Raw genomic sequence first — 26644 nt, 5'->3', positions numbered from 1 at the left:
ACAGCTTTTGAGTTCTCATGAAAATTGAAGGCTATCATGGGTATTTTTTATGTTAGGAAGGGGAGGGTAAGGTGAGGGGTGTTCAGCTGCAACATGCAAATTCACCACTAAATTCTACACACTGAACCTTTAATCCTCAACAGTTTAACTTTATTCTTGATATGCAATGATAAAAACACTTTTTATTCTCAAAATATAATTTTAAAAAGATTAGCCACTAAAATAATTTAACTTTTTAAGAAATTTCAAAATCATCTCTGATCAAGTTTAACATTATTCTCAACATTTTGACGAAATACAATACGATGCAAAGTGTAGTTTTCGAGGTGTTTGGAATCAAAATGAAGAAGACGAAGAAGAAGAAACTTCCGACTTGATCACGTGTTTGAGTGAGAAGCGCTGATTGGCTCAGCTCAGCCGACAGGTGGAAATGTACGGATAATGGCGGGACGTTGAGTTAATCTGGACTGGAACGAGACTCGTGTTGCAACATGCGTGTCTCAGAAGACTCATGGACTTTGCAGGGATCAGCAGTGAGTCATGGTGAAAAACTTCCCTCCCTCCTCCCTCTCCCTCCTCCCTGAAGCCCCACTTCCACCATAGAGTCTGTTTGCGGGGTCTCTCTCACTGACGGACAGCACGGGAGCTTCTGTTGGACCAATTACCGGGCCCGTCTGTGCGCGCTGCCCCGCTGAGGGGTGTTTACTGGGCGGCCTCTGAGAGTCAGTCAGCCCGATAGACAGATCCGCAGACAGACCGTTGCAGCACCGACACAGCAACACACACCGACAAGATCGCAATGGGCTCGTCTTGGCCTTTAGTCTGTCCCACCGTGCTGCTCTGGGTTTTACTGAGCTCAGCATCCACAGGTCGGTACCGTCACTCCTCTGACTGTTGTTGTTGTTGTGGTTGTTGTTGTCGTCCCGCTGGGTTTGTTGTGTTTGCGTCAGGCTTCAGCTCCATGTTTGTTCGTCTTATCTGCTCCAAGTGCGCACTGACATTAACCGTCGACTTGATAGACTTGAAAATACTTTTAAAACCAATGTCTGTTTAGGTGCAAAGTATCGAAGTACACACATAGCAGTATATTCTCCATCTCTTTTATTTGAATACTACTTCAACTTTATTACACTTTCTTCCAGTGGTGGCATGTAACCAAGCACTTAAGTACATTTTCCATGTATCTGTACTTCACTTAAGTAGATTTCATTTCAGTTACTTTAGTCCACTACACTTTTTATTTTATTTTGAAAGAGGAACAGAACAAGAAACACGTGTACATGTGGTTGTATACAATAACATACAGGGACATACGAACCAGGGGTGTTTTACAATATACATATAAATCATAAAAATATATAATTTAAAGATTTTATAAAACTTCTTTTTTAGATGATTTGGAAATTAGGTTTACATAGTGTTCAACAAAAACAAAAAACAGGGTCTTTATTGCTATATTTGCATTTATGGATTCAATTTTTGGCCAAAAACAATATCAAATTTATTATTAAAAAACGCATCTTCTTTTTGGGGGGGTCTTAACAAAACCAAATAGTTTGTTAATCTGTTCCACCTTGTCCACTACACACATCAGCAAACATCTGTACTTTCTAGGCAGGTAACATTAGACACCACCAACACTCAGTCACAATGATGTACCAGACCTTTGCATTAGTATATTCGAAAGCAAGTACTTACTTACTTTTACTCAAGTAAGTTAAAATGGTACTTTTACTTGCGTACACTTTGTCTCTTTATTTGTACTTTTGCTCAAGTTAAACCTTTCAATACCTCCTCTACCAGCTACAACTGCTTTGCATATTAAGATTTAGCATATAAGGTAATATAATATGATGATTTTGATAGATTACAGGAGCCTCACTGCCTCCATAGTGAGTAGATCAATATGAATTATTCTTCAAAATGCCCCATATTCTTTAATCTTATATGTAATATATATATATATATATATATATATATATATATATATATATAATACATTTTACTTAAGTAAAAGTACAAATAGGAAGACAAAATGTACTCAGGAAAAGTTAAATGATCATTTTATCTCATCTCCTTCAGTAAAAATAAGTACTTTCTTTTATATATAATTTAATTATTAAAAATACAAGTGCTTGCAGACTATTTTGCAGAGCAATAATTTGTATATAATTCTCCCAAAAAAAAGTGGAGGGTTGCATAACCTTGTTTGGATTTCCTTCTCTCTTTCCCTCTCTCTTTCCTTCTCTTTTTCTTTCCAAATTATAGGCTTCGTTGAGCAGCGTGAAGTCACTTTTGACCTTGACCAAAAAGGTGTGTATTCACGAACGAGTGCATAGTCTTTTGCTGCAGTGAACAGTTCAGAGGGGCAGTTTGTTCAGCTCTCAATACTTCAAGAGGCTATTTTGGGACTTGTGGGGACATGTCGGGGATTTTAGAACATGAAGTTCAGTTTACTTGTCACGAGTAGCACTACTCATCCTTTTGAATCAATTGTATGATGATCACATTCTGATGAATCAAAACGTTATGGAGGTGAAATATGAAATCACCGGAGTAGTTTAGTGATTATGGGCTACCTTAGATCATGACTACATACAAATATAATGTAAACAAATGTCTTTCTGCCTGTCTGGTTCCTTAGCTAACCCATTAAGACATTAACTTATCCAATTTGGAAAGACTTGTTCAATCAATATGTGTCTTTCAGGAATGGAAGAAGCCCTTCTGCAGAAAGAGGTGGATTGGGCAGAATTCTTCGATCCCAAAGGTTCTGTTTCTCTTTGTGTTTTCTGTTATGACCTTGTTTTGACATAAGTACACAGCATTCAAACATTTCCCACTTTGGCTGCTCAGATTTTTCTGCCTATAGCTTGCCTGTATTCCAGTAATAAATCATTCATTTAAAGGGGAAAATTTCAGAGATAAGGATAAAAGTAATGACTGTAGGCAACGTGCCAGGGGATGAGAATATCATGTGATCAGTCTGCCGCCTGTCATTAACATGAGGAATGTGGAGCATCTTGTTAAGTTATTCTTTAGTATAGGTTTCACAAATAACAAAATACTCTTTTGGCTCATTAGCACAACATTATCATAAGTGTCGGAACATGGAAAAGATTGAGCAAGAGACTAAGTCTCTTCTGAAGAAAGAAACAGACAAAACTGCAATTTGTGTGCTCACAATGGTTAAATACATTTTAAAGGAAAATATTAGATTAATAACCAAGATTCTGAATGGAGATGGGGGAGGGAGTGGAACTTTGGCTAGCATGGGTTCTCCTTGCTTCTGATTTCTTATTTTTCTTGACGTTTTCTTAAGTTATGACATTATCCTGGTGATATTCATTAAATTACCACTTCATAATATTCAAAATTCATAATATTATGACTTTGTATCCATTTAAGACTTATTTCTCATAATATTGTGACATTATTATTGATACTATAACAGTTTCCCATTGAGCAGATAATGGAGTTTCCACCAGAAATGTTTGACACCCTGAGTGAGCGAGGTTAGCTGTTACCTACTGTACCTTACTATTGATCATCTTCTCTTATTTAAATCTCCCTCTTCTGATTAAAAACACCGAAACATTGTCCAAATGAGTCAGTTGTACAAAGAAACCACCTCTAAAGAACTAATAAACAAACAACTACCTTTGTTCTGTCAGGGGGTTCCAGACCAGGACCAAGAGGACGTATGTAGTTCTTTTCTTCTCGTTTGAATTTACTTTGTTCCAACCACAACTGTAAAAGCATCACTTTGACATCACGCTTCATGTCCTTCCCTTTAAGATCAACCAAATGTTCAGCCCCGTTCCTTTGGTGGCCTGCCTATTCTGAACTACCCTGTTCAGTTTCCCCTCAGCCGCCCGACCCTTGAGAATCTCCAAGCCATCTGTCTCCACGGAAACCATCGTCCTCGCTACCCAGTCTCTTACTTTCCTGCCTCTGGTTATGGTCAGCAGAGGAGAAGGGCCAAAGCGGTCAACAAGGCAGAGTCCTGGTTTAGCACATGCTGCGCAGGGAACCAGACATGGGCGAGGGAAGTGACTCTGTGTTGCGCCACACAGGCAGTAAGTTTTCACCAAAGCTCTTACATCTGATCATCATTTTAATAATCTAAATATAAACAGTATGTCCTGTATCATCTTGCTCTAATTCTGCTTCTCTTGGCTTATTCCACTTTCATATAACATTTGATTCAACACCAATATGATATTATATTAAAAACCAAGATATAATACATTTTATTAACTTAATTCCACATGTAGGACAAGACTTTTATTGGCATCATATTATTGCCTCACTTTATATTCCCATTAACTGAGTTTCTGAACCTGAGGCCCATTGGGATCGACTTTAGTCCTGCAAACCAAACCCAGTGTCTTTTCTCTTCATGTTTTCCTATTGCCCCAGATAAAAAAATAAAAAAAAGGCATGAAACATTCTTCACATTGCAGAGATGTTGGTACTTAAAACAAAGTTGAAGGCCTTGGGCACTTCCAGTCAATAAGCCCATTATATAAGGCCCAGACAGACATAACAGATATGCTCTGGCATGAGTACAAGTGAAGCTGTCTGAGGGAGAGTAACAAACCTGTCCCAAATGTTTCAGTGAATGAAGTATTACCTTGATCTTAATTCCTTCCTTTTTCTTTTTTAAATTTTCGGTCAATTCAATCACTCACTCAGCACGCAGCCTCGAGCACATAGACTTTATATAAGCATTGAAGGATTATTACACACACCCTGAATGTCTGTATTCTGCCCTGCAGTGGGAGCTTTCAGTCAAATCCTTCTGTAAGGAAGACTCATCGGTGAAGGATCGTTTGTATCAATGCTGCAGACAAAGAGGCAGAGAGTTGTTCAATTGCTTCAACAATGACTCTCCAAACCCAAACTACGAACCAACAGAGGAGATCCCAGTGCAACTGCTGCCCTCTACTGCCAACTTCACTTTTGACCCCAAAACTTGCCCGAGGTATGTAGGGAAATGAATAGAACCTGCACAGGTGTTGACAGTCTTATTCCAGTAGCATCACAAACGCTCAGGCCACACTGGATGGCGTTTGGCCTGTGGCATGTCTTGTTTTTCATTTCCGTGCCCATGTTATCAGCTTAGAGCAGCCACACTGTATCACACTGCTTATTGTCTCCATGTACAGTTTAGATAGACAGTAAAAATGATCTGTTACCAATGTCTTGTCTGTAAATTACTTATTAAAACCAAACTTACCAGAAAAATGAACACTTGAACAAACACCAGTGTGATATGACAAACTGTCTAAAAGGACAAAAAACATCTTTGAGAGAAATGTATATGACATATACTATATATATATTTATATAAAAAATTGGTCCATGTCCTACCTTCTAACATGGACGAGGCTGGATTTATGAACTATCCTGCTTCCAGTCACCAGGTGGAGATCCAGATGCTTTGGCTTGGGGAGCTGTCATGGCATCCATCTTTATATTCAGTCTACTGAACACACCTTAACACATTGTTAGTGATGGGATTTGAGGGTCACCAGTGTTTTCTAATTTATCAAAAAGCCTCTTACTTTACAGGACAATGATTACTCCACACAGTGTCAGAGGAAAGAAGAAGATGACACCATCTACATCACAGAAAGTGGACATCAACTTTCCTCCTGGACGACCCACTGCAGATTCTATTGAGTCACTGTGTCGCGACCAGGCCCTTCGTCCCCGCTACAGTGTAAAGTGCCTGCCAGGTACAGGCTACGAGTTGCTGTCTCGTCAGGCAAAGACCATCAATCGAATGGAGAAGGGATTCAAACATTGCTGCAAAAAGAAGCAGGACTTCCTCAACTGTGCTGAACAGAAGGTAAAGCATGAAACTTACAAACAGATATTATTCTTACAGATACAGTTTGGTACCGTCTCATGTACTTTTGTTTTGCTTTTGTATTTCAGTGGAGTGAGGAGCTTAACAAGTTTTGCTCGGTTAAGAAAGGTGGAAAGGTGGATTTCCATTGTTGTTCAGGTGAAGACGCAAATGATCGACTGAACTGCTTCCAAAACATTTCTCCTGACCCTCATTATAATATGACTTCTGAGGAGCTCTCACTCAACAGAATCTGCGACACTGAGAAGATCATCAAGAAGAAGTAAGATGGTGTTTTCTTCTTGTCTCCTTCATTCTTTTCTTGCTTACAGTTTCATTTCTTCTATTTGAAAACAAGTGGATCACAAGCTGCTTGATGTGTTGAAATCTCTACTGTTTTGAAATGTGCTGACACCTCCTTTCCTTTAATGTGTTCTTTGTTATTAATGTTGTTGTGGATCGAGACCCATCTGCACAATCCGTGACCAAAGAAAAGTCGGAAACGTTATTGATTTTTTTTCAGGTTCCCTGTTGGTTTTCCTCTCAAAAGCTTTGTTGAGCAATGCTGCCCCCTGTCTGAACAAGAGAAGACCATTTGTTCTTTGCAAAAGGTGAGATACAAGAAAGTAGCGAGTGTGCTGGAAACATTTTAAATGCAATATTTCAAACTGAATTTTAGTAGCTAAAAACTCAAAATCCAAATCCTCTGATGTGATTTCTAATATTTCTTGGACTTATTCTCTTCATGAAATTAGCTTGAGGAAGTGTCAGCATCCTTGTGTTTATTGGGCAAGGCCTCTTCTCCAGCTGCCCGCCGCTGCTGCCGCAAATCTTCACAAGAGACTCCCGACTGTATATCCAAAATTCTCATGGACGCCATCACCAAAGCAACCAAGGTCTTACGTCAGAAGAAGAAGAAAAGGTGCCCAATCTCCTAAATTCTTTTGACCCTTTGCTGCTGCGCATACTGGCACCTGGCCATTAGGGGAAAGGTAAAGCTCAAAGCAGAGGTATCATTCAGTCCCTAAACAGGAAAACTGTTGCAGAACAAATTATACTTAGTCACTTCTGTGAGATTGAAAGAATACACACAATGTGGACCAAATTATAGCTTCATCTGCTTTTGTCTGTGATCACATCTCATTGTTTGTGTATAAACAGATTTATTAATAAATGCATAGCTCATAAAATGGATGTTGTTACACATGTGTTCCCTTTACCACTGTTTATATTTGTTTCTTTTTACAACATTGCATTTTCTTGATTCTTTGGAGCTGCAAGATCAGTTCTCTCCTTTTTGTTGTCGTGGTTAGTATCCTATCTACAACAGTCCTAATAAAACATTTTTAAAATATATATTTGTGGGCCAACATTTTCTTCTCAAGCAGGTGTAATTTTGAGTAACAAATGAGTAAAAACAGTGTCACGGAAAGTTTGTTTTTTGATACATATATTTCTACAGTTTACAGAGCTCCGAATATTTAATGGGCAAATTACCATGAAGGTTTGTTGGATATGATGTGAAATTTCCACGAGATCAAACACTTTATGGTTATTCATCATCAAAGCATTATATGGGGGGGGAGCAGTCAGAATTGACCACCTATCAAAGGGATGAATTTTTGGTTAAAACGGAATGGCATCTCTCATCATCCACCTACAAATCACCTGTTTATACCTTAAAAAACCTACAATATTAATTATTAATTTACTTAAAGGTACAGTGTGTAGAATTTAGTGATATCTAGTGTTGAAATTGCATGTTGCAGCTGAATACCCCTCATCTAACCCTCCCCTTCTACACATGACAGAGAACCTGTGGTAGCCTTTAATTGTCATAAAAACTCAAAAGGTGTTCAGTTTGTGCAGTCTGGACTAATGTAAAAAACATGGCGGCCTCCATAGAGAGGGCCCCCTCGATGTAAATATAAAGTATTTCAATATAAAGGACCTTTTCTGGGCTTAAGAAAACTACAATTCATACAATTTAGATGAAATGAACTAGTGAAAACATCATGAGGATTATTCTACATTAAATATCTGCCAATAGTTTCCTTTCACCTAAATCGTACACACTGGACCTTTAAGCACACCATCTGTATTCATCTGTAGTACTAATTTCAGGGCCCACTGTTTAATGAAGCTACTTGTTTTGTTACTGGGAAAGAATTACTGTCAATAGGAGTAGACGATATTGCCTGTAGATACAAATCTAATCAGGCGATATTGTTATAATTATCATGCATTCACATCAGTAAAATTTTCTGTTGACACCGGAAGTGCCTCTCCGAGCTACCGCTGCCACGATTTCAGCTTACTCTTACTGCCATAATGGCGACTGCTGAGACGGCGGACCCAGCGGACACAGCCCCGACAGGTACCCACCGACTCCATCTCCTTCCTCTGCGGTCCTCACACCTACATCCCAACACATCGGTTAAACATTTTGTGGCGATTAAAACAAAAAAATGGTGTGATGCGGTGACGTTGGCTGCGTCGCGTCCCTGGTTAGCCCGTTAGCCAGCTAGCTAGCATCGAGGCTTTCAACCTAACAAATGAACAGAGCAGGGGTCTAGCTTGTTTAGCTGCCTGGTGAATCCACCTTCATTGTTGTTAACCACACAACGCTTTACTAAGTAACATGTCTTTATCATTGCCAATAACATGCAACGGAATATTTCCCCGGACCGCGTTGATCAAGCGGTGTTTTGTTGTCAAGCCGGTTATTTGGATAACGGAGTTTTATTCTGTGATGGTGAGTTAGCAGGAGACTAAAGCATGATGTTGCATTCATATTACTACATTCACGTGAATCTATTGTTGAGTAAATGAACGGGACGTGTTCTGTTGCTGTTTTGAATGGTCGTCTGGGAGAAGTTAACGGTGTCCACCCCATTATTCCCTCGTCTTCCTCGGCCGCGACACCCCTGCTCTTCCTCCGCCTGTCTGTCTTGGTTTGTGGTAAAAAAATCAAAAGCTAACTACATATTTCCATTTGGTATTTAACTCTCCAGTTTCACAGTGGATGTGATGTAGTTTCCAAAACACACATCGATCCTGTTGGCCTCCTACATTTTTTTTAAGCGATGACACAGGCTGATCATGCTTCTCTAGTTAAGGGACAGGCTTCTGTGGTCCTGTTGTCCATGTTGAGATGATGAAGGGTTTGTCTGGGATCTCGAATGTCACTTCCATTCATGGTGAATTGCTCATGAGCTGCACTCATCTCTGTTTTTCAGTGCCCACACAGTTACAGACGTTGTGATGCTCATGTGGTTACAGGGGTATTTTATTTTCTAAGGGCAGGACCTTGACGATAGAGTTTCATCCTTGTCATCCATTTAGTTGTGCGTCAGTTGTTTGCTTCTCTGTGTATATAGGAGTCTCTCTTCACCCCCTGGTAGCCACCCAATCTGAATCAGTGAATAAAAATAGTGGCTTCAGAGCTCCCCCGTGGCTCCCACCTGGCTGAGAGCCTGACACTGTACAAATACAAGATACAGCTTTCTGTCAAAACACTCACACTTGTGACAGTAACATAACATGGTTTCCTTTATTCGTAACTGATTGGCCTTGTTTCCTAATCAGACTGAGAACCAGTATATTTATGAAAGTCTTCATCAATGATTTCAAGAGAATGTGCATGTCCCATATTTTTTTAACAGGCTGCAGGGGACATGTGAACAAGACTGGCAGGGAGTTATTTTGTATACATGGACGAACAGATGGTTTGTGTCCTGTCTTTGGGTCTGCCACCGACAAGCTAAAGTGATTGTTAAGTAATTAGGTTAATCTAATTCCTACCTCAAATCTGCTGCACCATGTGTAAGTGTCTGGTTCAGCTTTGAAATTGCAATGTAATGAATATACAACCACAATGGGAGATTATTTTAACTAATGATTATCCTGCCAATTATTTTGTAAAGTCCAAACGTTGTCTTCAAATTACTATGTATCCTAAACCCAAAGTCATAATGTATTGATATAATAGTTTGATATAATAGTTCATAATAGTTTTTTCATAATTGCATTATTGACTTCTCATTTCAGCACTAGGTATAGTATGTTTTCTCCCACTTATATACAGTCATGATGTGTCCAGTGTTGCTTCTTTACTAGGTTAAGCCATTTAGGCTGACTCTGTCCTGCTCCACAGATATTAGGACGCAGTTCTGGAGAAGAGCATTACAGCGAGGTACTCGCATGGGTCTGCGTGAGTGTTTCTTTGTGTGTGTGAAACTGCAGAAACTGCATGAGTTGTGATGCTATAGTGTGTCATTTTTTACGTAATGGGAGGGAATGTGGGCAGAATGCTGCTCCCTGTTTCCCGCAGGGTTGCAGTGTGTCCCTGCTTACTCAGAACAGATGCATCGTATTCAGTGATATTAACACTCCCACCTTTCTTCGGTTGAGGTGTCCACTTATTGCTCATCGAGTGAATTGGACCTGCTGGACGAAGATTTCACACACAGTATTGGTACTACAGGTGTATAATCTTCCTAACAGCATCTTTTTGTATGTGTGTTGACCTGTGGCACTGCAGCATTCAAGTGGATGTTGCCATTGGTTACAAGCTGGAGGTGCTTGCACAGTGGGCGAGGAAGTAGTCTTGACTATTTCTTTTATCTCAGCTGTTTTTGTTGTGCTCCTTCAGGTGCAAAGACCATGTATCTGGGAGATGTTTTTCACTTTAACTTATCTTAGGTTTTCAAGCCAGTAAATTTTCCACACATGGTGACAGCACAAACTTTCAACTCTGATATCAGAGATTTAAATAATTTCCAATACATATAAATATTGGCTGATATATGGCAATAATTCTTAAGATTCTGTTATCAAACCTTAATGACAAAGAAATATAATTGAAGCTTGATATTGTACATATTTAACATACATTTTTATCATAAATAACTATAAATAAGAAGAAAAACAAATACAATCAAATATCTTGCAGTTGGATAAAAAAAGCTGTTAAATGGAAACATAAATGTACTTATCTTTATTGTCTTTAAAATGAATGTTTTCATCTTGTCATATATGTGCAAACATAAGCATAATATCTCTGTAAACGGCTCATAATTGGCTAATTGACACATCGGTCAGTCTCCTGTGTCTACCTGAATGTTAGCATTTTAGATTTAATAGGTTGATAAAAGCGAAGTGACTATGACACACAAAGTAGGCTGTGACATTAAATAAACTAGAAATCATCATAAAAAAATAACCGGGAAAGGATGTGATTGTCGACTCACATCCTTTGGGATCAGATGAATCTGGAGCAGCCAGCTCATGGGACAAGTAGTTCCAGTTCACTGAGAGCTGGAGGTATCAGCGGCAGCAGTTAGTAACTGTGGACACATTTAGATCTGGGCTCATCGCTGACTTTATAGTCATCAGCCAGTGCTGGAAATAGCCAGACTAATTAACCAGCAGAACGTTTCTCAAAGAGTCATTAACAAATTCTTCCATGTTAAAAGCTGCGAAGTCAAAGCATTTAACATGATTTCAAGCATCATGTTTGCTCAGCCTCCACAGGCTGATATGGGTCTTGTGAAGTGGAGTCTGAACACGGGAACTATCGATTTCATAGTCTTTTATATTTTTACTTGTAGGTTCTCAACAGTCATTAACTTGTTTTTCTGTTTTAGGGACAAGCAGCATCCGAAAAATGTCCCCATCAGAGGTAAGAACATAAAAAACTGCCTAACTGAATTGACAAAACACTTCTGCTATATGTATAGCCCCAAGTAAATGTGAGCGCAAGCGTTCATGCTGTCATCAGTCTGAGATGTCAGGCACTGAAAACATAAAATGTTTCCTGCAAATAAGAGGCACCTTTACTACCGTAGTGATAACAGGTGAATACATAACTGAAAAAAACATGTGCTTAGCAGTTTTTTTCTTGTGGAACTTGTATACTGTCAGTAGCAACATGAGTCAACAATGAATAATTCCCCAATGTTGTTACTGTAACTAGGGTTGGGCTGACAGTCATTACAATGTTGAGCCCAACATACACACACACACTCGCACACACACACACACACACACAAACATACATACATACATGTATAAATGTTTCCCCCTCCTCAGATGCCTGGCTCTTCTAGCACAACTCAGAGTATGAAGAAGACCATTGGACACCGGGGCGTCGAGACCACCACAGGAGAGACCACCTATAAAAAGGTGAGAACAAGATGGGGGTCAGTGACACCGGTTTGTTGACAACCTCAGCACAGCAACAGAGGTGAAAAGGGGAAAGGAACCAGTGTGCATGCCCATAAGTTTGGTGTGTACGTTCTAAAATTAGTTTGGAAATTCCTAGAACTAGACATCCAAAAATCGCGGGTGCAAAATGGTGCAGTGCTTACTCTCTCTGTTCCTCTCCAACCTTTCTAGACCACGTCATCTGCCCTGAAAGGCGCAATCCAACTGGGTATTGCTCACACAGTTGGCAGTTTAAGTCAAAAGGCAGAGAGAGATGTTCTCATGCAGGACTTTGTGGTGGTCGAAAGCATCTTTTTCCCCAGGTTGGTAGCAGAAGTCCCTGAATAAACAGTGATTTTTCTTCAAATATTGTTGTTTCATTTAAGGTGATGGCCCCCCTGTCTTTTTTCTCTGTCTCTCATATTTTTCAGTGAAGGCAGTAACCTGACACCCGCTCATCACTACAATGACTTTCGCTTTAAGACCTACGCTCCTATTGCCTTTCGTTACTTCAGAGAACTGTTTGGCATTCGGCCAGATGACTATCTGGTCAGTACTTACACCAAACACACACATCCAAGTTTATGAAAAGTACTTTGGCTTTGTCACTCCAAATTGAAATGGCAGCTGATATATTTAGTCAAACTACTCTAATAAAGTTACTGTGCATTCAGAAATCAGTGGCCAAGAGGCACCATCATTATGCAACTATTATATGCACTCATTCCCAAACAGGCCTTTATTTTACATCTTTTTTAGCACCTCTCCTGTGAATCCTCTGTCAACCTCTTGACAGCCACCTGGGGGTTTAAGAGTCACTCATATAGTTAAATTAGAGTTCTGGATGTGTTTTGAATGGATACTAATGGTGACTCCTCTTCCTCTTGAAGTATTCTCTGTGTAACGAGCCACTGATCGAGCTGTCTAACCCCGGAGCCAGTGGGTCAATCTTCTATGTCTCTAGTGATGACGAGTTCATCATCAAGACCGTTCAACACAAAGAGGCTGAGTTCCTCCAGAAACTCCTGCCTGGATACTTCATGGTGAGCCTGGCTTGAATGCTTTCAGTATGAGTGATTGTTATTGCAATGAGAGTAGGAGGCTTGAGTAGGAGCAAAAGTTTCTTCCTAGTTCAAGTGTGTCAAATCTCAAATCTCTTTGTCCATTTTCCTGCTCCCTTCTAGAATATAAACCAAAACAAGCGCACCCTGCTGCCCAAGTTCTATGGACTATACTGCGTTCAGCGTGGGGGCAAGAACATCCGCATGGTAGTGATGAACAATCTTCTCCCCCGGATAATTCCTATGCACCTCAAATACGACATGAAGGGCTCCACCTACAAGAGACGAGCCTCTCCTAAGGAGAGAGAAAAGGCTGTTCCCGCTTTCAAAGATTTGGACTTTATCCAGGACTTGCCTGACGGTCTGCTGCTGGAATCGGACAATTTCAATGCTCTGTGCAAGACTATACAGAGGGACTGCTTGGTGAGTCACAGAGATTGACTGTGATTAAAGTGTTGTTCACTCAAGCCTCTTGGCCAACATGGAAATACATGATACTTATGTGTGCAGTTACAATATACAAGCGTACTCAAATTCCTAAAAGCCAGATGTTGTCATCTTGTTCAAGCTTAATAAAATAGTTCAATAAATTATTTCACAGTTTAAATGTTTTCTAAACCGATTTCTTCCAATAAGATGCATTAAACACCGTAAAGCCAGTCTAAAACTGGTTTGGCGGAATTATTGCAAAATGCATTACAACACACCCAGAAGATTTTTTTATTTTTAAATTTGAAACTGTAAAATAATGTGTTGAGCTATGGATCCAAGATTAATATGTTGTGCAGACACTTTTAGTATTTTGTCATGTTGCAGCTTTTTGCAAAAATCTTCATATCGATCTACACTCAATTTAGTAATTTGGCAAAATTATTAAAAAGGAAACTCCATAATGTCACATTGACTGCGGTATACATACGACCGACTTTGAGATGTTTCTACACCTTGACAGGAGTCCAGCTGCTGTAAATTTATCAGTAGGCTAATTGCCGCTTTGTTATTGTGTGTATCTTATCACACTCAACAATTGTGAATTGTGTCCATGCTGCTGTTTGATGGTGTTTCTGTCCTTTCCAGTTCAGATGCTGAGATGTTGTCTGAGTGTCTGTGAGTGTTTGATTGTGCCCATAATACAGTGTGTGTACTGTACTTACCCTAATCGATGGTCGTGTCTCTATGTGTTTCACTTAGTTATTACAGAGTTTCAAGATCATGGATTACAGTCTGCTGGTGGGCATCCACAACATGGACCAGGCCAGTCGAGAGCGAGAGCGCGGTGGAGGCTATTCCGGGGACAGTTGTGGGTCGGAGGGAGCTGTGACTCCAGACCAGCGCCGGCCGCAAGCCCAGAAAAGTCTGTACTGTACAGCCATGGAGTCCATCCAGGGGGAGGCTCGAGGGAAGGGAGCTTTAGATTCAGAAGACCAGTAAGTTTAATAGCCGACCTCATCACAAGCTTTTTTTTATTTGGTTTGTAATTTGTGACTGGGACTGGACAATAGATTTAAATGAGTTGATTCTCTGGCCATGTTCTTCCAGCATGGGTGGTATTCCAGCTCGTAACAGTAAAGGAGAGAGGTTGCTGATCTACATCGGCATCATCGACATTCTCCAGTCCTATCGGTCAGTTCTCGGAGCAGCCAAATCACTTCCTCACTTCAACATTTGTTCTTAATTCATGAGCAAGCCTTCCACCTGCTTTGCTGTTTTACACAACTCGTTTTCTTTTGTCTTCTTATTAAGATTCATTAAGAGGTTGGAACACTCCTGGAAGGCGCTGGTCCATGACGGGGTAAGAGCTTACACACCCAATTTTTCATGAAAGAAATGGATATAAATAGTGTTGATATAAAAGCTTGCTTAAGACTGTTCAAAACCTAATGAAAGTAATGATCGTAATGATTGCATGTCAACTTAAATATGTTAGTGTTTGTCAGGTTCTAATAGCTTCTGTTGCTTTTTCACTACTTCAGGACACAGTTTCAGTTCACAGGCCTGGCTTCTATGCAGAGCGTTTCCAGCAGTTCATGTGCAACACAGTGTTTAAGAAAATTCCACGTAAGTATGCATTTGTGATGTTTACGTCCCAATTCATTTACATTTTAGAAATTAATTAAAATTGAAAAATGTTGGTGTCTATGTGTATCCACCTTAATGCTCTCTGTCTTCTTCAGTAAAACCATCACCATCTAAAAAGAGTCGTAGTGGAGGTCAGGGAGGTCTCAGGCGGGCCCCCACCCTGGGAGCTCCCAGCCCGCTCTCCAATGCAACAGGGCAGGTATCTCTCGACTCCAGAATGATGTACCACAGCCACTACAAAAGCACAGAGTCAGAAGCTGACAGTGGTAAGAGCTGAGGCATCATGAAAATTGTACTCCATTATTTTCATAGCTGCACTCACACTGGATATACTGGTGTTGAAAATTATGATAAATATGTTCTCAGGCGTGCAGTCGGGCAGATCTGATCTTGTTCTGAGGACCCCTCCGCTAGACAACCCTGCTGATAGTGAGGCCAACCTCTCCACCTCATCACTAGGCAGCACAGGAGTTGCCTCCACCTCTCCTCCGCTGCGGTAAAGATGATAATAAGTTAATTTGTATAGCACTTATCTAAATAAGTTTACAAAGCGCTTCACAAAATCCATAGCAAAAATTAATGAATTAAAATAAAATGTATTCAATTCAGTTCAATTTTATAACATATTATGGTCGAAACCAAAAACATTTGTAGAGAAACACAACAGTTCCCACGTGTAATGTATTATGTTTGTTCTTCCATCTCATTTCCACAGTGTTTTTTAATTTTCTTTGCTCTGATGTTTCTTTGCAGTTCTGTTGGAGTGGAAGTGCACAAATCCGCAAACACAGACCACGACCATAATCACAGGTACAGAATGCAGTTATAGAACAAGGAAGAACAGCATTTTTCTCAATTGTGTTTGAGGTTTTGTCTCACTAACCATTTTCTCTGTGCCAGTTTTGGCGAAGATGGGGCTGCAGATAATTCTGGTAACCTCTCTGGAAATGAAGATGTAGTTTCACTATCAGACATCATCCCCGAGACAAACATCTGTTTTGTAAGTATAAACAATTATATATAAATCTGATTGAATTTTATTCATAATTTTATTTTGGTGTCTGTCATTTCCTGTCATAATCTTTGTATTGCTTTTGTTGTCACAGTAAAAAACCGACACAGTGCAATCCAAGAATGAGGAGTTTCTGGCCTGGTCCAAGTGGGTGGAAGTAAGGATAAAGAGAACGAGCATCCAAAGCAGAACCTTTGTTGCACTTGTGATGTTTTCTCACCCATATGTACCGTATATACAGGGGTCATTGGATGATGCTTCAAGGTGGAGGGGAGATCACAGCGGTATTTAAAGCAATGAGAAGTAGTGTGCGGTAGGCCTGAGACTTTCCCAGCCATCAACAAAGTGTGTACTGTGTACACTATTTCCACACCTGCCCCAAAGCTCCATTCTCTTTTCATAACACCTCAGAAAAAAAAAAGAATGATCCTGAATTGGAAGCTTATAAATAGCCTTGAATTGCAACATTAATTGATTAAACCAGGGTTCTCCTTCATCTTTGCAACATGTCTGCTGCAAGGTAAAAATAAAATGACCTGTATATAATGAAAAAGCCCCTTGTCACAAGTGGATGGTGAAGGCAGGCAAATTCTCCAGAAGAGTCTGTTTGTGCTCATTTTCACAGCATGAAGAGATGTGAGTGGGCACAGACAGCCTTTCAGCAGGAATACACACACTTACAGAGCACATGAAGGGCATAGCCTGCATTTGTAGGAGTGAATATTTTCCTGTGTTCATGCACAGTCTAGATGGGTTGACATTTCTGCGGCTCATGCTCTCGTGTTCCTATTAACTCCTAACCCCTCGGCATGCCACGTGTTTAGGGGGGGAACTCTGAGCTATCATTGGTCATTGTTCAAATCAACACTTGCTGCTGTCAACTCTGCAATCAAGTATGCATTTCTTTTTTGCTGTTTGTGGATGTACAGTATTTGTTTGAAGTCAGACTTTAGAAACGCTGAAGGGATGGGTTGAACCAGACCTCTACGGTAATATAGTTTCACGGCTTGTGATAAGATTTTCTGCTGGAAGCCACGGTGGTGCTGCAAAGGTCCAACCAGATCTTGCCGTTGCTGAATGTACATTACATTTTTTTTCTTCTAATTTCATAGAACGTGTCTTATTCAGATCACATTATTACAACCCTGAAATTCTCCCCCTCTGATGTGACCATATGTGCTGAAGTATAAATGAACACGGAAAGATGAGGTGCCGACAGCACTGCTGAACAGTAGATGCTGTCAAATGGTATTAAGTTAATAGAACAGTAGCATCCAATCTACTGTCTGTCATCTGTCATGTGTGCCTTTACTTGTTTGTCCCTCCCCTAACATGATGTATATCTGACATTTTCAAAGGTTCGTGTCGTAGTTGTTCAGAGAAACCTGCCTTATCACTACAGCTGACGTCATCAAACTGCCATTTGTGTGTCTGGACCAACTCATCAGTTGTCAGGGTTTAAAAAGAATTTCACATTTTAATGAAAACACTAGTACAATCCCTTTTGGTTACATTCATGTTGAGTGTTCGGTCACTTCTGGCATCAGACAGAACAGATCTATGTTTCATTCATTTCTGCTGGTTACAGAAATGACACATGGCCACATCCACTCTTGGACCAATATTACTAATCGTGTGTAAAACCATTTTCTATTTGTATGTGGTCTTATTCAACTTTAACTTGGTAGTTCATAATTAAGCTAAGCACAAAGTGTCTATCTTATTGTTTAGGGCACTAAACAAGCCCCAGATGTTGCTGAAAACTTTCTACCCTCAGAAGATATTTCTGATTCTTAGATTTGAATCGTAGCACAATCTTAGACATTATCTAATTTAATGAATTGCTCTTCATGTCCGATAAGCACATGTGGTCTGTGCAGCAGAGAGGGAGGAAATGTGAGTTATGAAAATACAAAGAAAGTTAATGACTCATTAATGCACAGTTGAGGATTCAGGACTGAGTCTTTTGTATTATATGCCAGACAAGGCACCAAAGAAAAGAGTAGGGAGTTCCTGTGAATGTTCAGGATCCAGTACAGATGACATGAAGAAGAAATAAGACACTCCTGAAGTGATATGTTTTATATGGTAATAACACTGGGTAGACCTGTGTTTTGAATCTATAATTATACTGGATGTGTATTGTTTTTCTTTTTTCTTGCTTTGTTTATCAATGATTTTATGTCTAAGAATCTGTGTCTGACATAAACCTGGTATTTTTACTTTGGCCTGAAACATTTCAAGAGTTAACTCCACATTCCTGTGAAATCCTGTGAGAAGTTTAATTTGCTGCAGTCGTGGTAGCTCTTAGAACCCATTATTTTACCCACCCTTTGTGTAGTCCGGCGAATGTACTTTTGATTACTTCTGATATTATGTAAAATGCTGATTTCCTCAAAACAGATCAGTCTAAAGTTGTACTTAGTCGGTTGAGAGTCAAACTGCCACCAAAGAAAAACACTCCCCTGAAAAATCTTATTTAAAAAAAAATAATCTGACTATATTTTGTGACTGCTTGAGTTTTTTTTTTTTTAATGGGTGGTACTGTGTAATTGCTGGATGCAGACCACTTGTGTCGCAGTTGTTATGTACTAAACCAGTGGCAAAAGAGAAACGTCATCCTCCGGTGCTTAAAGGGCACTCAGCATAGACACTACAATACATTTGAAGTAATGCAATATGAACCACAATCTGCCACCTCTCAGCTCTAACAAGTGTATTTATTAATATGATTGCTGGTTGTAGTCTGAAATGAGAAAGTTGTGTTATGTAGACGATTGTACGTATACTGTAAACTGACAGAAGGATGTCTGAAACTTTATAGCGTGTGTTGCCTGTGAAGGGGGACAATTTGACAATTTGACTTTTTATATTTCATGTTTAGATTGTGATATGATATATTCTCTCCATGATGATTCTGGGTCGTTCAGCTCCCATGCTTTTTCTACATGAATGTTTCACGTGGCTCACGAGCCAACGTTGCTGGTTGTCCTATATGCTTCAATTACTATATTTCTACTGTGTATAAAATGTGTATATGTACATATAGGAGTCACGGAAATGCCTTCTCATGCAACATGTGCTGCCTGTCCCCCCGCCCTGCCATGTTTCAGTTATGTGGTGGTGATGTTTTCATGTCTGATTTTAAAAGATTAAACATATTTTCTAAATCTTGGTTTTGATCCCCCTCATTCATAAGTGTTGTCTAATTACCTGTTATCAGGAGTTTTGTGAATACAAGGAATACAACCACATTCTAAGTTTCTAGAAAGATTTTAATAATCTCTGCAGAACTCATTTTTCACATGATAGTGAATGTTGCAACAAATGTGCTGACTAGCGATTAATTCACTATTTTACACCATGTTACATATTATGTTGGTCATCTTCCACATAAACCTGCCCTGAGATTTCATAATCCAGAGACCCCCCAGTTGAACACATGCCTGGGGTGAAGTGACTGCCTCTCATATAGTAGTTAGTAAGGACGTGGTTCCACATGTGGAGTTTTGAAATCATACCAATAAAAGACTGATTTGCATCAAAGCCCCCGTCATAGCTGTCCTGTTCTTGACCCAGGATGGTGATGGGCTCTCCTGTGATGGACTGTCCAGATTTGATGTATCTCTTGATGGTTGGCAGGCCGTCCACCCACAGCTGAGCCAAGCCATTGTCAGACTGCTAGGTGGAACACATGGAGGGCCACGTGTTTGGAGGAAATGACAGCGACAGGAAGTCTGTTGCGCTGTCCCGGGCATGTATCCTGATCACATCCTCTGAATCGATCTTAAAGAGCACAAAGTCATTGAGGTGTGTTGGAGTAGACAAAGAGAAGAGGCCGTAGTTCCTTTTGAGATCTGTGAGGAATCTGAAAAGAAGAACCAGCTGTAAGAAACCGAGGGAAACAGTTCTACAAATATATCCACATCACACATGATTTGTGATTACACCACCTGAGACAGACGGTCACAGAACTGAACGTGGTTTGATCTGTGAGGAGTTTGACGTGATCACTGTTGCTCTCCTTGGAGAAGACGAACACTTTACCCGACAGATCTGCACGGGTGGAAAATCGAACAGTGATTCAGTTGAGGAGAGTGAGCAAGAATACCGACCATGTTACCAAACATAAACTGAAGAATTCTGTTATATTTCACCAATCAAATACTGCTTTATGCTAAGAAAGCTCTTTAATTAAACAAAGGTCGACGTACCTTGGTGAAGAAAGTATTTCATCATTTCAAGTGTGCAACATGTACTCAAGTAAAAGTAACCATACCACATTAACTTGTCTAATTGAGTAAAAGTAAGTACTTGCTTTTAAATATACTTGAAGTATCAAAAGTAAAAGAACTTGCCGAGTCTAGCCTATTCCCTAACACTAAGGTCTACTCCATCATTAACTTTATGTGCCTACTGTATATTTTAATATATGAATAGTACAGACTGTCATATATATCTTTTAAATAGGGTCATGGGTATGGTATGGTATATATGGAGTCTCTGTGGTTTCCATTTTAGCACTTTCTTTACCAGTGTTAATGCTGCCGCTGCAGATGCACTTTGCTCTTATTGAATGAGGCGTTGTCAAATGTTACCTGCCTGCTCTGATTGGCCCAGTGGACCAATTCCCCTCTTGTTAATGAATAGTAGAAAGTTCAAATATTTAATAATATGTTTTTAACATTTTGTCAAGAAGCTCACTATGTAGTCCTCTAATAACCTTTTACCACCAAGGCAGTTCAAGGGCCGGTTCGGAGCCATTGCCTAATTGCAAACCATTTTTACCTGCTTCGACAGCCAAAGAACTGGCTCTCGGAAAGCAAACTAGTTCTTTAAAGGTACAGTGTGTAGAATTTAGTGATATCGAGTGTTGAAATTGCATGTTGCAGCTGAACACCCCTCACCTCACCCTCTCCTTCCAAACATGACAGAGAACCTGTTGAAGCCTTTAGTTGTCATTAAAAACTCAAAAGGTGTTTAGTTTGTCCAGTCTGGACTACTGTAAAAAACATGGCATCCTCCGTAGAGAGGACCCCTCGATGTAGTGTTTAAATATAAAGGGCCTTTTCTAGGGTAAAGAAAACTACAATTTAGATGAAACGAATTGATGAGAACATCGTGAGGATTATTCTACATTAAATTGCCAATAGATCCCTTTCACCTAAATCTTTCACACTGGACCTTTAAAGGTTGGTGAGTTGAACCAAAACATTTCTTGTCACATACATTTGCAGTCCAGCACCCTGAGTGGGGGGCCCCCTTTTTCTGTGTTGCCCCTGACCTTTGGAGAGTCAAAGGCACACCACTGATCCTGTCGCTGTGGAGCCCACAGAGATTAAAAAACGTGAGTTATTAACTCACACATAGATTTAGTCGAACAGCTGGAGTTCACATTGATATCACCGGGATTTAAAGACACTGGTAATCATAACATTGTAGTTCATACAAAAGAAAACTTCATTACCCACAAACCACCACGTCGACGTAGTGGATCACGGACGTCAAGATGGGGCTGGAAAGTACTATGGTCTGGTAAGGACACAGAAACACGTTTAAAGTTAATAAGTGGACTCACAGTGAGACACCACCTGAGATGTGAAGTGTGGACGTGAGCAGTTTGTCTTCGTGTCAACATTCGTGCAGGTTCACTCGATATATTTTAGACTGAAGATGCTCGGGCTATCTCCTGAGTCACCTAGCTAATGTTAGCTAGCTGTAGCCTCCAGAACAAAGCTAACCGACAGCTTTGCCAGCAAGTTCCGGACATTCTATCATGTTAGATCTTTACTAACGCTAACCGGTGTAGTTGTGCTGTTTATATGTGCGGGTCTCACATGGAGCTGAACCGTCATTGAATCAAAAATGTCGTTTAGCGCGCAAGCATTAGCTAGCTAACAAAACCTGTCATCACATGAGGGGGTCTGTTGTTGCCTTTACTTGATCAACATGATAAACCAGAAAAAACATGTTTATTCAGTTATGTTGTTCTTGTTCTAAAAACACTGAGAGACAAGACACAGCAGTAATATTGTTGTAAGCATCAGCACTACACTGCAGGTTTTAGTTTTCATTTTCATTGTTGTATTGTTTTCATTGGGGCTGCATCGTTTATTTATTTTTATGTTTAGAGAATTGGTTTTGAAATGTTTTCAGTCATTTGACACTAAAGAAATAATGAAATCACCAGTCATATTATCCCTACATTGAAAAGATAGTTATTAATGGTTTCAAACAACCTAAAGCTGATAATATCTGCCTTTTACAAGCGGATATCATTAAATGTTTGACACTGCTGCTTGATTACTTTATTCTGCCACTAATCGTTTTTTCTAAACTGTCAATTGACTCTGTTGATCCATTTGTTTGTCATTATAATCACAGAGAAATACAGAGAAAAATATATGTATTGTTTATGGATATACAACCAATACTTGTCCAATCTAGGGCTGGTAACAACACAATATCAATTATGGCAGTATGATTTCCATCAATAGCAAAACAACAGTGGTTAAATATATATTGATACAGTGCTCATGCATCGTTATGTCACAGTGAGAAACATAATTGATCCACCTCACATTCGTAAAATGTTTTGCTGTTTAAAGAATCTGTCTTTAAACTGAAAAGAAATAATAATGTGACATTTATCATGATAATTACTGACTTATATAAATGTTTTATCTCAATATTTTTGGCCGTATCATCCAGTTCTAGTCCAATCTGTGTAATTTACATGTTGTTGTTGGAAGTGATCATTTAGCCTGTTGTTTATGCTTCTTAGTGTGGACAACAGTGAGTACATGCGAAATGGAGACTTTCTACCCACCAGACTGCAGGCTCAGCAGGATGCAGTTAATATTGTTTGTCACTCTAAGACCCGCAGCAACCCTGAAAACAACGTGGGACTCATCACCATGGCAAAGTAAGGGGCAGTGTGTTTGAATTAATGTAGTGACATTTAAAGTATGATAATCTAATAACAGAAGTGTGTTATGGCTCTTTGCAGCAACTGTGAGGTGCTGACCACACTGACTCCAGACACAGGAAGAATACTGTCCAAGTTGCATGCTGTGCAGCCTCGTGGAAACATCAGCTTCTGCACCGGCATCAGGGTGGCACATGTGAGTTTGTGATTTGTCACTACACAGTGGGGGAGGACAGTGTCCTCCATTCCCTTTCGGGTGACACCACTAGAGGAGCTGGAAAAAAGATGAAATTAAGGAACATTTGAACATGTTGACAGATTACTGAAAAATTACTGCTGGAAATTTAAACAAGCCTTTTTCTAACCCAATCAATACAATACAGTCTGCTTATTATAATTCATTACCCCTGTTCTTTCCCTGCTATGGTATGCAAATGTCTGGTGTAAAAGAGTTTGACCTTCTGTTTGTCACTGAAGAGCATTTTTCTCAAGTCACATTGTCTTATCTTTTTATTCACTGTGTTTCTCTCTGTAGTTGGCATTGAAGCACAGACAGGGCAAAAACCACAAGATGCGCATTATTGCATTCGTTGGAAGCCCAGTTGAGGACAACGAAAAAGAAGTGAGTTAAACTCAGACAGTGTGTTTTCCATATTATTTCTGTCATGGCATATCAGATAGACTTTCATATCATGCTTTAAAGATTTGGATGTGATGGCAGACAGTTATTAGGATAAATGGTTGAGAGTACACTAAGTGCACCTGGAACATGGCTGCGCATAGACACCAAAGCAATGATTCTTCTACCTGCGTTACATTAAGAATTTACAAACTCAGCAGCAAACGTCAGTAAGTTAAATAATATAATAATAATATACTTCCAATAATGTAGAAGTATTTAAATATTTTAGTATTTTAATATTTTAATTATACTGTTACATTATCACTGGAAATGTGCAAATGTCAGAGGCCTCGTTCATAGGATGATTAAATTAGTACTTAAAGTGCCTTCCTCTTTTCCTGTAGCTGGTCAAAATGGCAAAGCGTCTGAAAAAAGAAAAAGTCAACGTGGATATCATTAACTTTGGAGAGGAGGTATTTTTTCATTAAAGCACCACACACACCCTCTTAGATATGTGCTATTTTATATATTTTATCACAAATAATTGGTGCTCCACATGTCCACCGTCTTTCTCTGCCTTGCAGGAGATGAACACAGAGAAGCTGACAGCCTTTATCAACACACTGAATGGTAAAGAAGGTGCCGGCTCCCACTTGGTCACAGTACCTCCAGGCCCCAGTCTGGCTGATGCCCTACTCTCCTCACCCATCCTGGCTGGAGAGGGAGGTGCAGTGTTGGGCCTGGGTGCCAGTGACTTTGAGTTTGGAGTGGATCCAAGTGCAGACCCAGAGCTAGCCTTGGTAAGAGAGCAGGGGAAATTTCAATTCCTCCAGGAAGACACAATCACACTATTGCGCTGGTCAATGTGAAATCTTTGTAACCTTCACCCATAGTAGCAGTCACAAAACGGGAAGCCAAACACATTTATGTCAAACTTGCTTTCTTGTGGAAATATCCCATAATAGTTCTTAGTAGAATGTATGTATTTATGTCATTCATGCTATACCTTAATTCCATTCATTCAGCTTTTTATCTTCCTCTTCTTTTTGCACTAGGCTCTGCGGGTGTCTATGGAGGAGCAGAGACAACGACAGGAGGATGAAGCTCGCAGAGCCGCTGTTGCATCAGCTGCTGAAGCTGGCATTTCCTCTCCTGTAGCAGATGGTAGGAAAAATGGATTTTGCCCATTTCCCTTCATTATTGCAGACATGGGGTTTGTAGCTTTCAACATGAGTGTGTTCACATGGCATATTTCTCTTTCTGTTTCAGAGTCTGAGGATGCCCTCCTTAAGATGTCTGTTCCAACCACGGACTCCTCCACACCTGCTTTACCAGACTTCAACCGCATGACAGAGGATGAGCAGATTGCCTATGCTATGCAGATGTCTATGCAGGGACCAGGAGCAGGTAAATTATGCATTTAGAATTTTCAGAGTTTCTTTCATCAATGAATGAATGGCCTTTTGATACATGCTGTACCCATCAAATCAACACTATGGAATACAAACAAAATCAATTTACTGCAGGATCTTCATACTGAAATGAGAAGGGCAATTTGTTTAAAGTCTAGAAAATATCTGCAATTTATTGAACAGTTGTCTATTTATTCTAGTTACAACTGCACATTTTGTATATATTTATTATCACTGACACACTTCCTTATTTACTTTTGTGGCAACTATCTACAATATTAAAGTCACATTAGAGGAAGTAGACAGTTTGGAAAACAACGCCCCCTAACACATCCCATGTGTTTAGTTGTCAGTCAATATTTGTGCAGTTTACTATCTTATAAATGCAGCATGAGACCACAATGATAGAACTACTTCAGTGGTAGATAGTGGTATAGTTATTGTGACTTTAAATAACATAACTAATTCTGCAATATTTGTTTTTTTGCAATAAATATTCATTAGATGTGGTCGAAAAACACTCAGGTCAAAAATGAGGACAATTGACCACCAACCCAATTTTTCCTTCTTAAACAACATTTTTGTTCCTTTTTTTCCCCCTGCAGAGTTTGGAGCTGAGGACATGGACACCGGAGCTGACATGGATTCCAGTGAGGCGAAGGTAAGCACAGGCCTTTACCAGTTCTCAGTTGTCATTTGATGGGATTGAAAGGCTTATGTTACAACACATTATTATCTGTATCTAGGACGAAGAGGACTACGATGTTATGCAGGATCCAGAATTCCTCCAGAGCGTCCTGGAAAACCTTCCTGGAGTTGACCCCAACAATGAGGCCTTCCGTAACGCCATGGGTTCTCTGGCTTCCCAGACTGGCTCTAAACCCGATGCCAAGAAAGACGAGGAGAAAAAGAAATAAACACTTGAAGAAGGATTGAATATATGATGAATAAAAAAACCCTGAGAATTGCACTGCGTGTGTTTTTCACAGTTATGGTGTTACTCTCCTCAACACAGGAAATGTATTGTTCCTCTTTTGTTTATGTAGCTGTGTAAACTGTAAGCAATGTTTGCCTTTTTTCAACTTTAGTTTAAATGATTTCTGATTTTCAGTTTTTTGTTTGAAGCACATGTTTCCTTTTGAATCTTTTCTAATATAACTACTCAGCAGCATGGGCAGATTACAACTCTTAATAAATTTATAAGGTGAAACATCATGTGATTCTTGAAATTAATTTACTGTTGTGAAAGCTGCCACAGTTTTATCTTATCATCCTGCTTTTCCTAAATAGTAATGAATGTGGTATTGAAATTTGTGTGCTTGAATTACTGACTTTTGTTATCACTTTCTGTTAAAGGTGTGTATAATGATTTATATGATTTAACACAATGAATAAATGTGAATTCACAGACATACATGTGGACACAGTGAGAATGGAGGACAACAGTAGTGTTGTAACCTAATGAC

The 26644-nt window shown here is 39.6% G+C and overlaps 4 protein-coding genes across 8 annotated transcripts; 3 read left to right on the top strand and 1 right to left on the bottom strand.

The window, feature by feature from the left end:
- Positions 1-421: 421 nt before the first annotated feature.
- Positions 422-7213, top strand: ecm1b (extracellular matrix protein 1b). Of its 2 annotated transcripts, XM_020093421.2 has the most exons (10): positions 422-869; positions 2269-2313; positions 2711-2770; positions 3675-3701; positions 3799-4079; positions 4782-4987; positions 5578-5857; positions 5947-6140; positions 6381-6468; positions 6613-7213. In XM_020093421.2, the coding sequence occupies exons 1-10, from the start codon at positions 800-802 to the stop codon at positions 6793-6795; spliced, it is 1434 nt and encodes a 477-aa protein (XP_019948980.1). In that variant the 5' UTR covers positions 422-799; the 3' UTR covers positions 6796-7213. The 2 variants fall into 2 exon arrangements, with proteins under 2 accessions (XP_019948980.1, XP_069394095.1); XM_069537994.1 differs by lacking the exon at positions 3675-3701.
- Positions 7214-8111: 898 nt separating this feature from the next.
- LOC109633444 (phosphatidylinositol 4-phosphate 5-kinase type-1 alpha-like) lies at positions 8112-19386 on the top strand. Of its 3 annotated transcripts, none has more exons than XM_069537993.1 (17): positions 8141-8234; positions 10014-10052; positions 11506-11540; positions 11951-12043; positions 12257-12387; positions 12496-12613; positions 12955-13107; positions 13249-13548; positions 14317-14552; positions 14665-14748; positions 14869-14917; positions 15099-15183; positions 15300-15470; positions 15571-15700; positions 15958-16014; positions 16105-16204; positions 16311-19386. In XM_069537993.1, the coding sequence occupies exons 1-17, from the start codon at positions 8189-8191 to the stop codon at positions 16311-16313; spliced, it is 1830 nt and encodes a 609-aa protein (XP_069394094.1). In that variant the 5' UTR covers positions 8141-8188; the 3' UTR covers positions 16314-19386. The 3 variants fall into 3 exon arrangements, with proteins under 3 accessions (XP_019948859.1, XP_069394094.1, XP_069394093.1); XM_069537992.1 differs by having other exon boundaries at positions 8174-8234; positions 10014-10070; XM_020093300.2 differs by lacking the exon at positions 10014-10052 and having other exon boundaries at positions 8112-8234.
- LOC109633042 (serum amyloid P-component-like) lies at positions 16512-20452 on the bottom strand. Its single transcript, XM_020092630.2, is given in 3 exon segments — positions 16512-20084; positions 20170-20272; positions 20431-20452. Coding segments are annotated over 3 exon segments (627 nt in total). The 3' UTR covers positions 16512-19582.
- A 1140-nt stretch (positions 20453-21592) lies between these two features.
- On the top strand, positions 21593-26393 carry LOC109633445 (26S proteasome non-ATPase regulatory subunit 4-like). 2 transcript variants are annotated; one of them, XM_020093302.2, is made up of 10 exons: positions 21593-21751; positions 23001-23141; positions 23226-23340; positions 23680-23766; positions 24171-24239; positions 24351-24566; positions 24822-24930; positions 25036-25173; positions 25784-25839; positions 25925-26393. In XM_020093302.2, exons 1-10 carry the CDS (start codon positions 21726-21728, stop codon positions 26093-26095), a joined length of 1128 nt encoding a protein of 375 aa, XP_019948861.1. In that variant the 5' UTR covers positions 21593-21725; the 3' UTR covers positions 26096-26393. The 2 variants fall into 2 exon arrangements, with proteins under 2 accessions (XP_019948861.1, XP_069394096.1); XM_069537995.1 differs by having other exon boundaries at positions 21743-21862.
- Positions 26394-26644: the final 251 nt, after the last annotated feature.

The sequence above is a fragment of the Paralichthys olivaceus genome, chromosome 13 (assembly GCF_024713975.1).
Source record: "Paralichthys olivaceus isolate ysfri-2021 chromosome 13, ASM2471397v2, whole genome shotgun sequence".
Lineage (NCBI taxonomy): Eukaryota > Metazoa > Chordata > Actinopteri > Pleuronectiformes > Paralichthyidae > Paralichthys > Paralichthys olivaceus.
Note: the sequence above shows the minus strand (reverse complement) of the source record. Positions and strands in the feature narration are given on the sequence as shown.

Bases quoted from the DNA above. Each gene is read 5' to 3' on its own strand.
- ecm1b (XM_020093421.2), top strand. From the start codon at position 800: ATGGGCTCGTCTTGGCCTTTAGTCTGTCCCACCGTGCTGCTCTGGGTT. The intron at 4,080-4,781 runs GTAAGTTTTCAC...TCTGCCCTGCAG, and splicing joins TGTGTTGCGCCACACAGGCA to TGGGAGCTTTCAGTCAAATC. The intron at 6,469-6,612 runs GTGAGATACAAG...TCATGAAATTAG, and splicing joins CCATTTGTTCTTTGCAAAAG to CTTGAGGAAGTGTCAGCATC.
- LOC109633444 (XM_069537992.1), top strand. From the start codon at position 8,189: ATGGCGACTGCTGAGACGGCGGACCCAGCGGACACAGCCCCGACAG. The intron at 15,184-15,299 runs GTAAGTATGCAT...TGTCTTCTTCAG, and splicing joins AGTGTTTAAGAAAATTCCAC to TAAAACCATCACCATCTAAA. The intron at 15,701-15,957 runs GTAAAGATGATA...GTTTCTTTGCAG, and splicing joins TCCACCTCTCCTCCGCTGCG to TTCTGTTGGAGTGGAAGTGC.
- LOC109633445 (XM_020093302.2), top strand. From the start codon at position 21,726: ATGGGGCTGGAAAGTACTATGGTCTG. The intron at 24,240-24,350 runs GTATTTTTTCAT...TCTGCCTTGCAG, and splicing joins TCATTAACTTTGGAGAGGAG to GAGATGAACACAGAGAAGCT. The intron at 25,840-25,924 runs GTAAGCACAGGC...ATCTGTATCTAG, and splicing joins TGGATTCCAGTGAGGCGAAG to GACGAAGAGGACTACGATGT.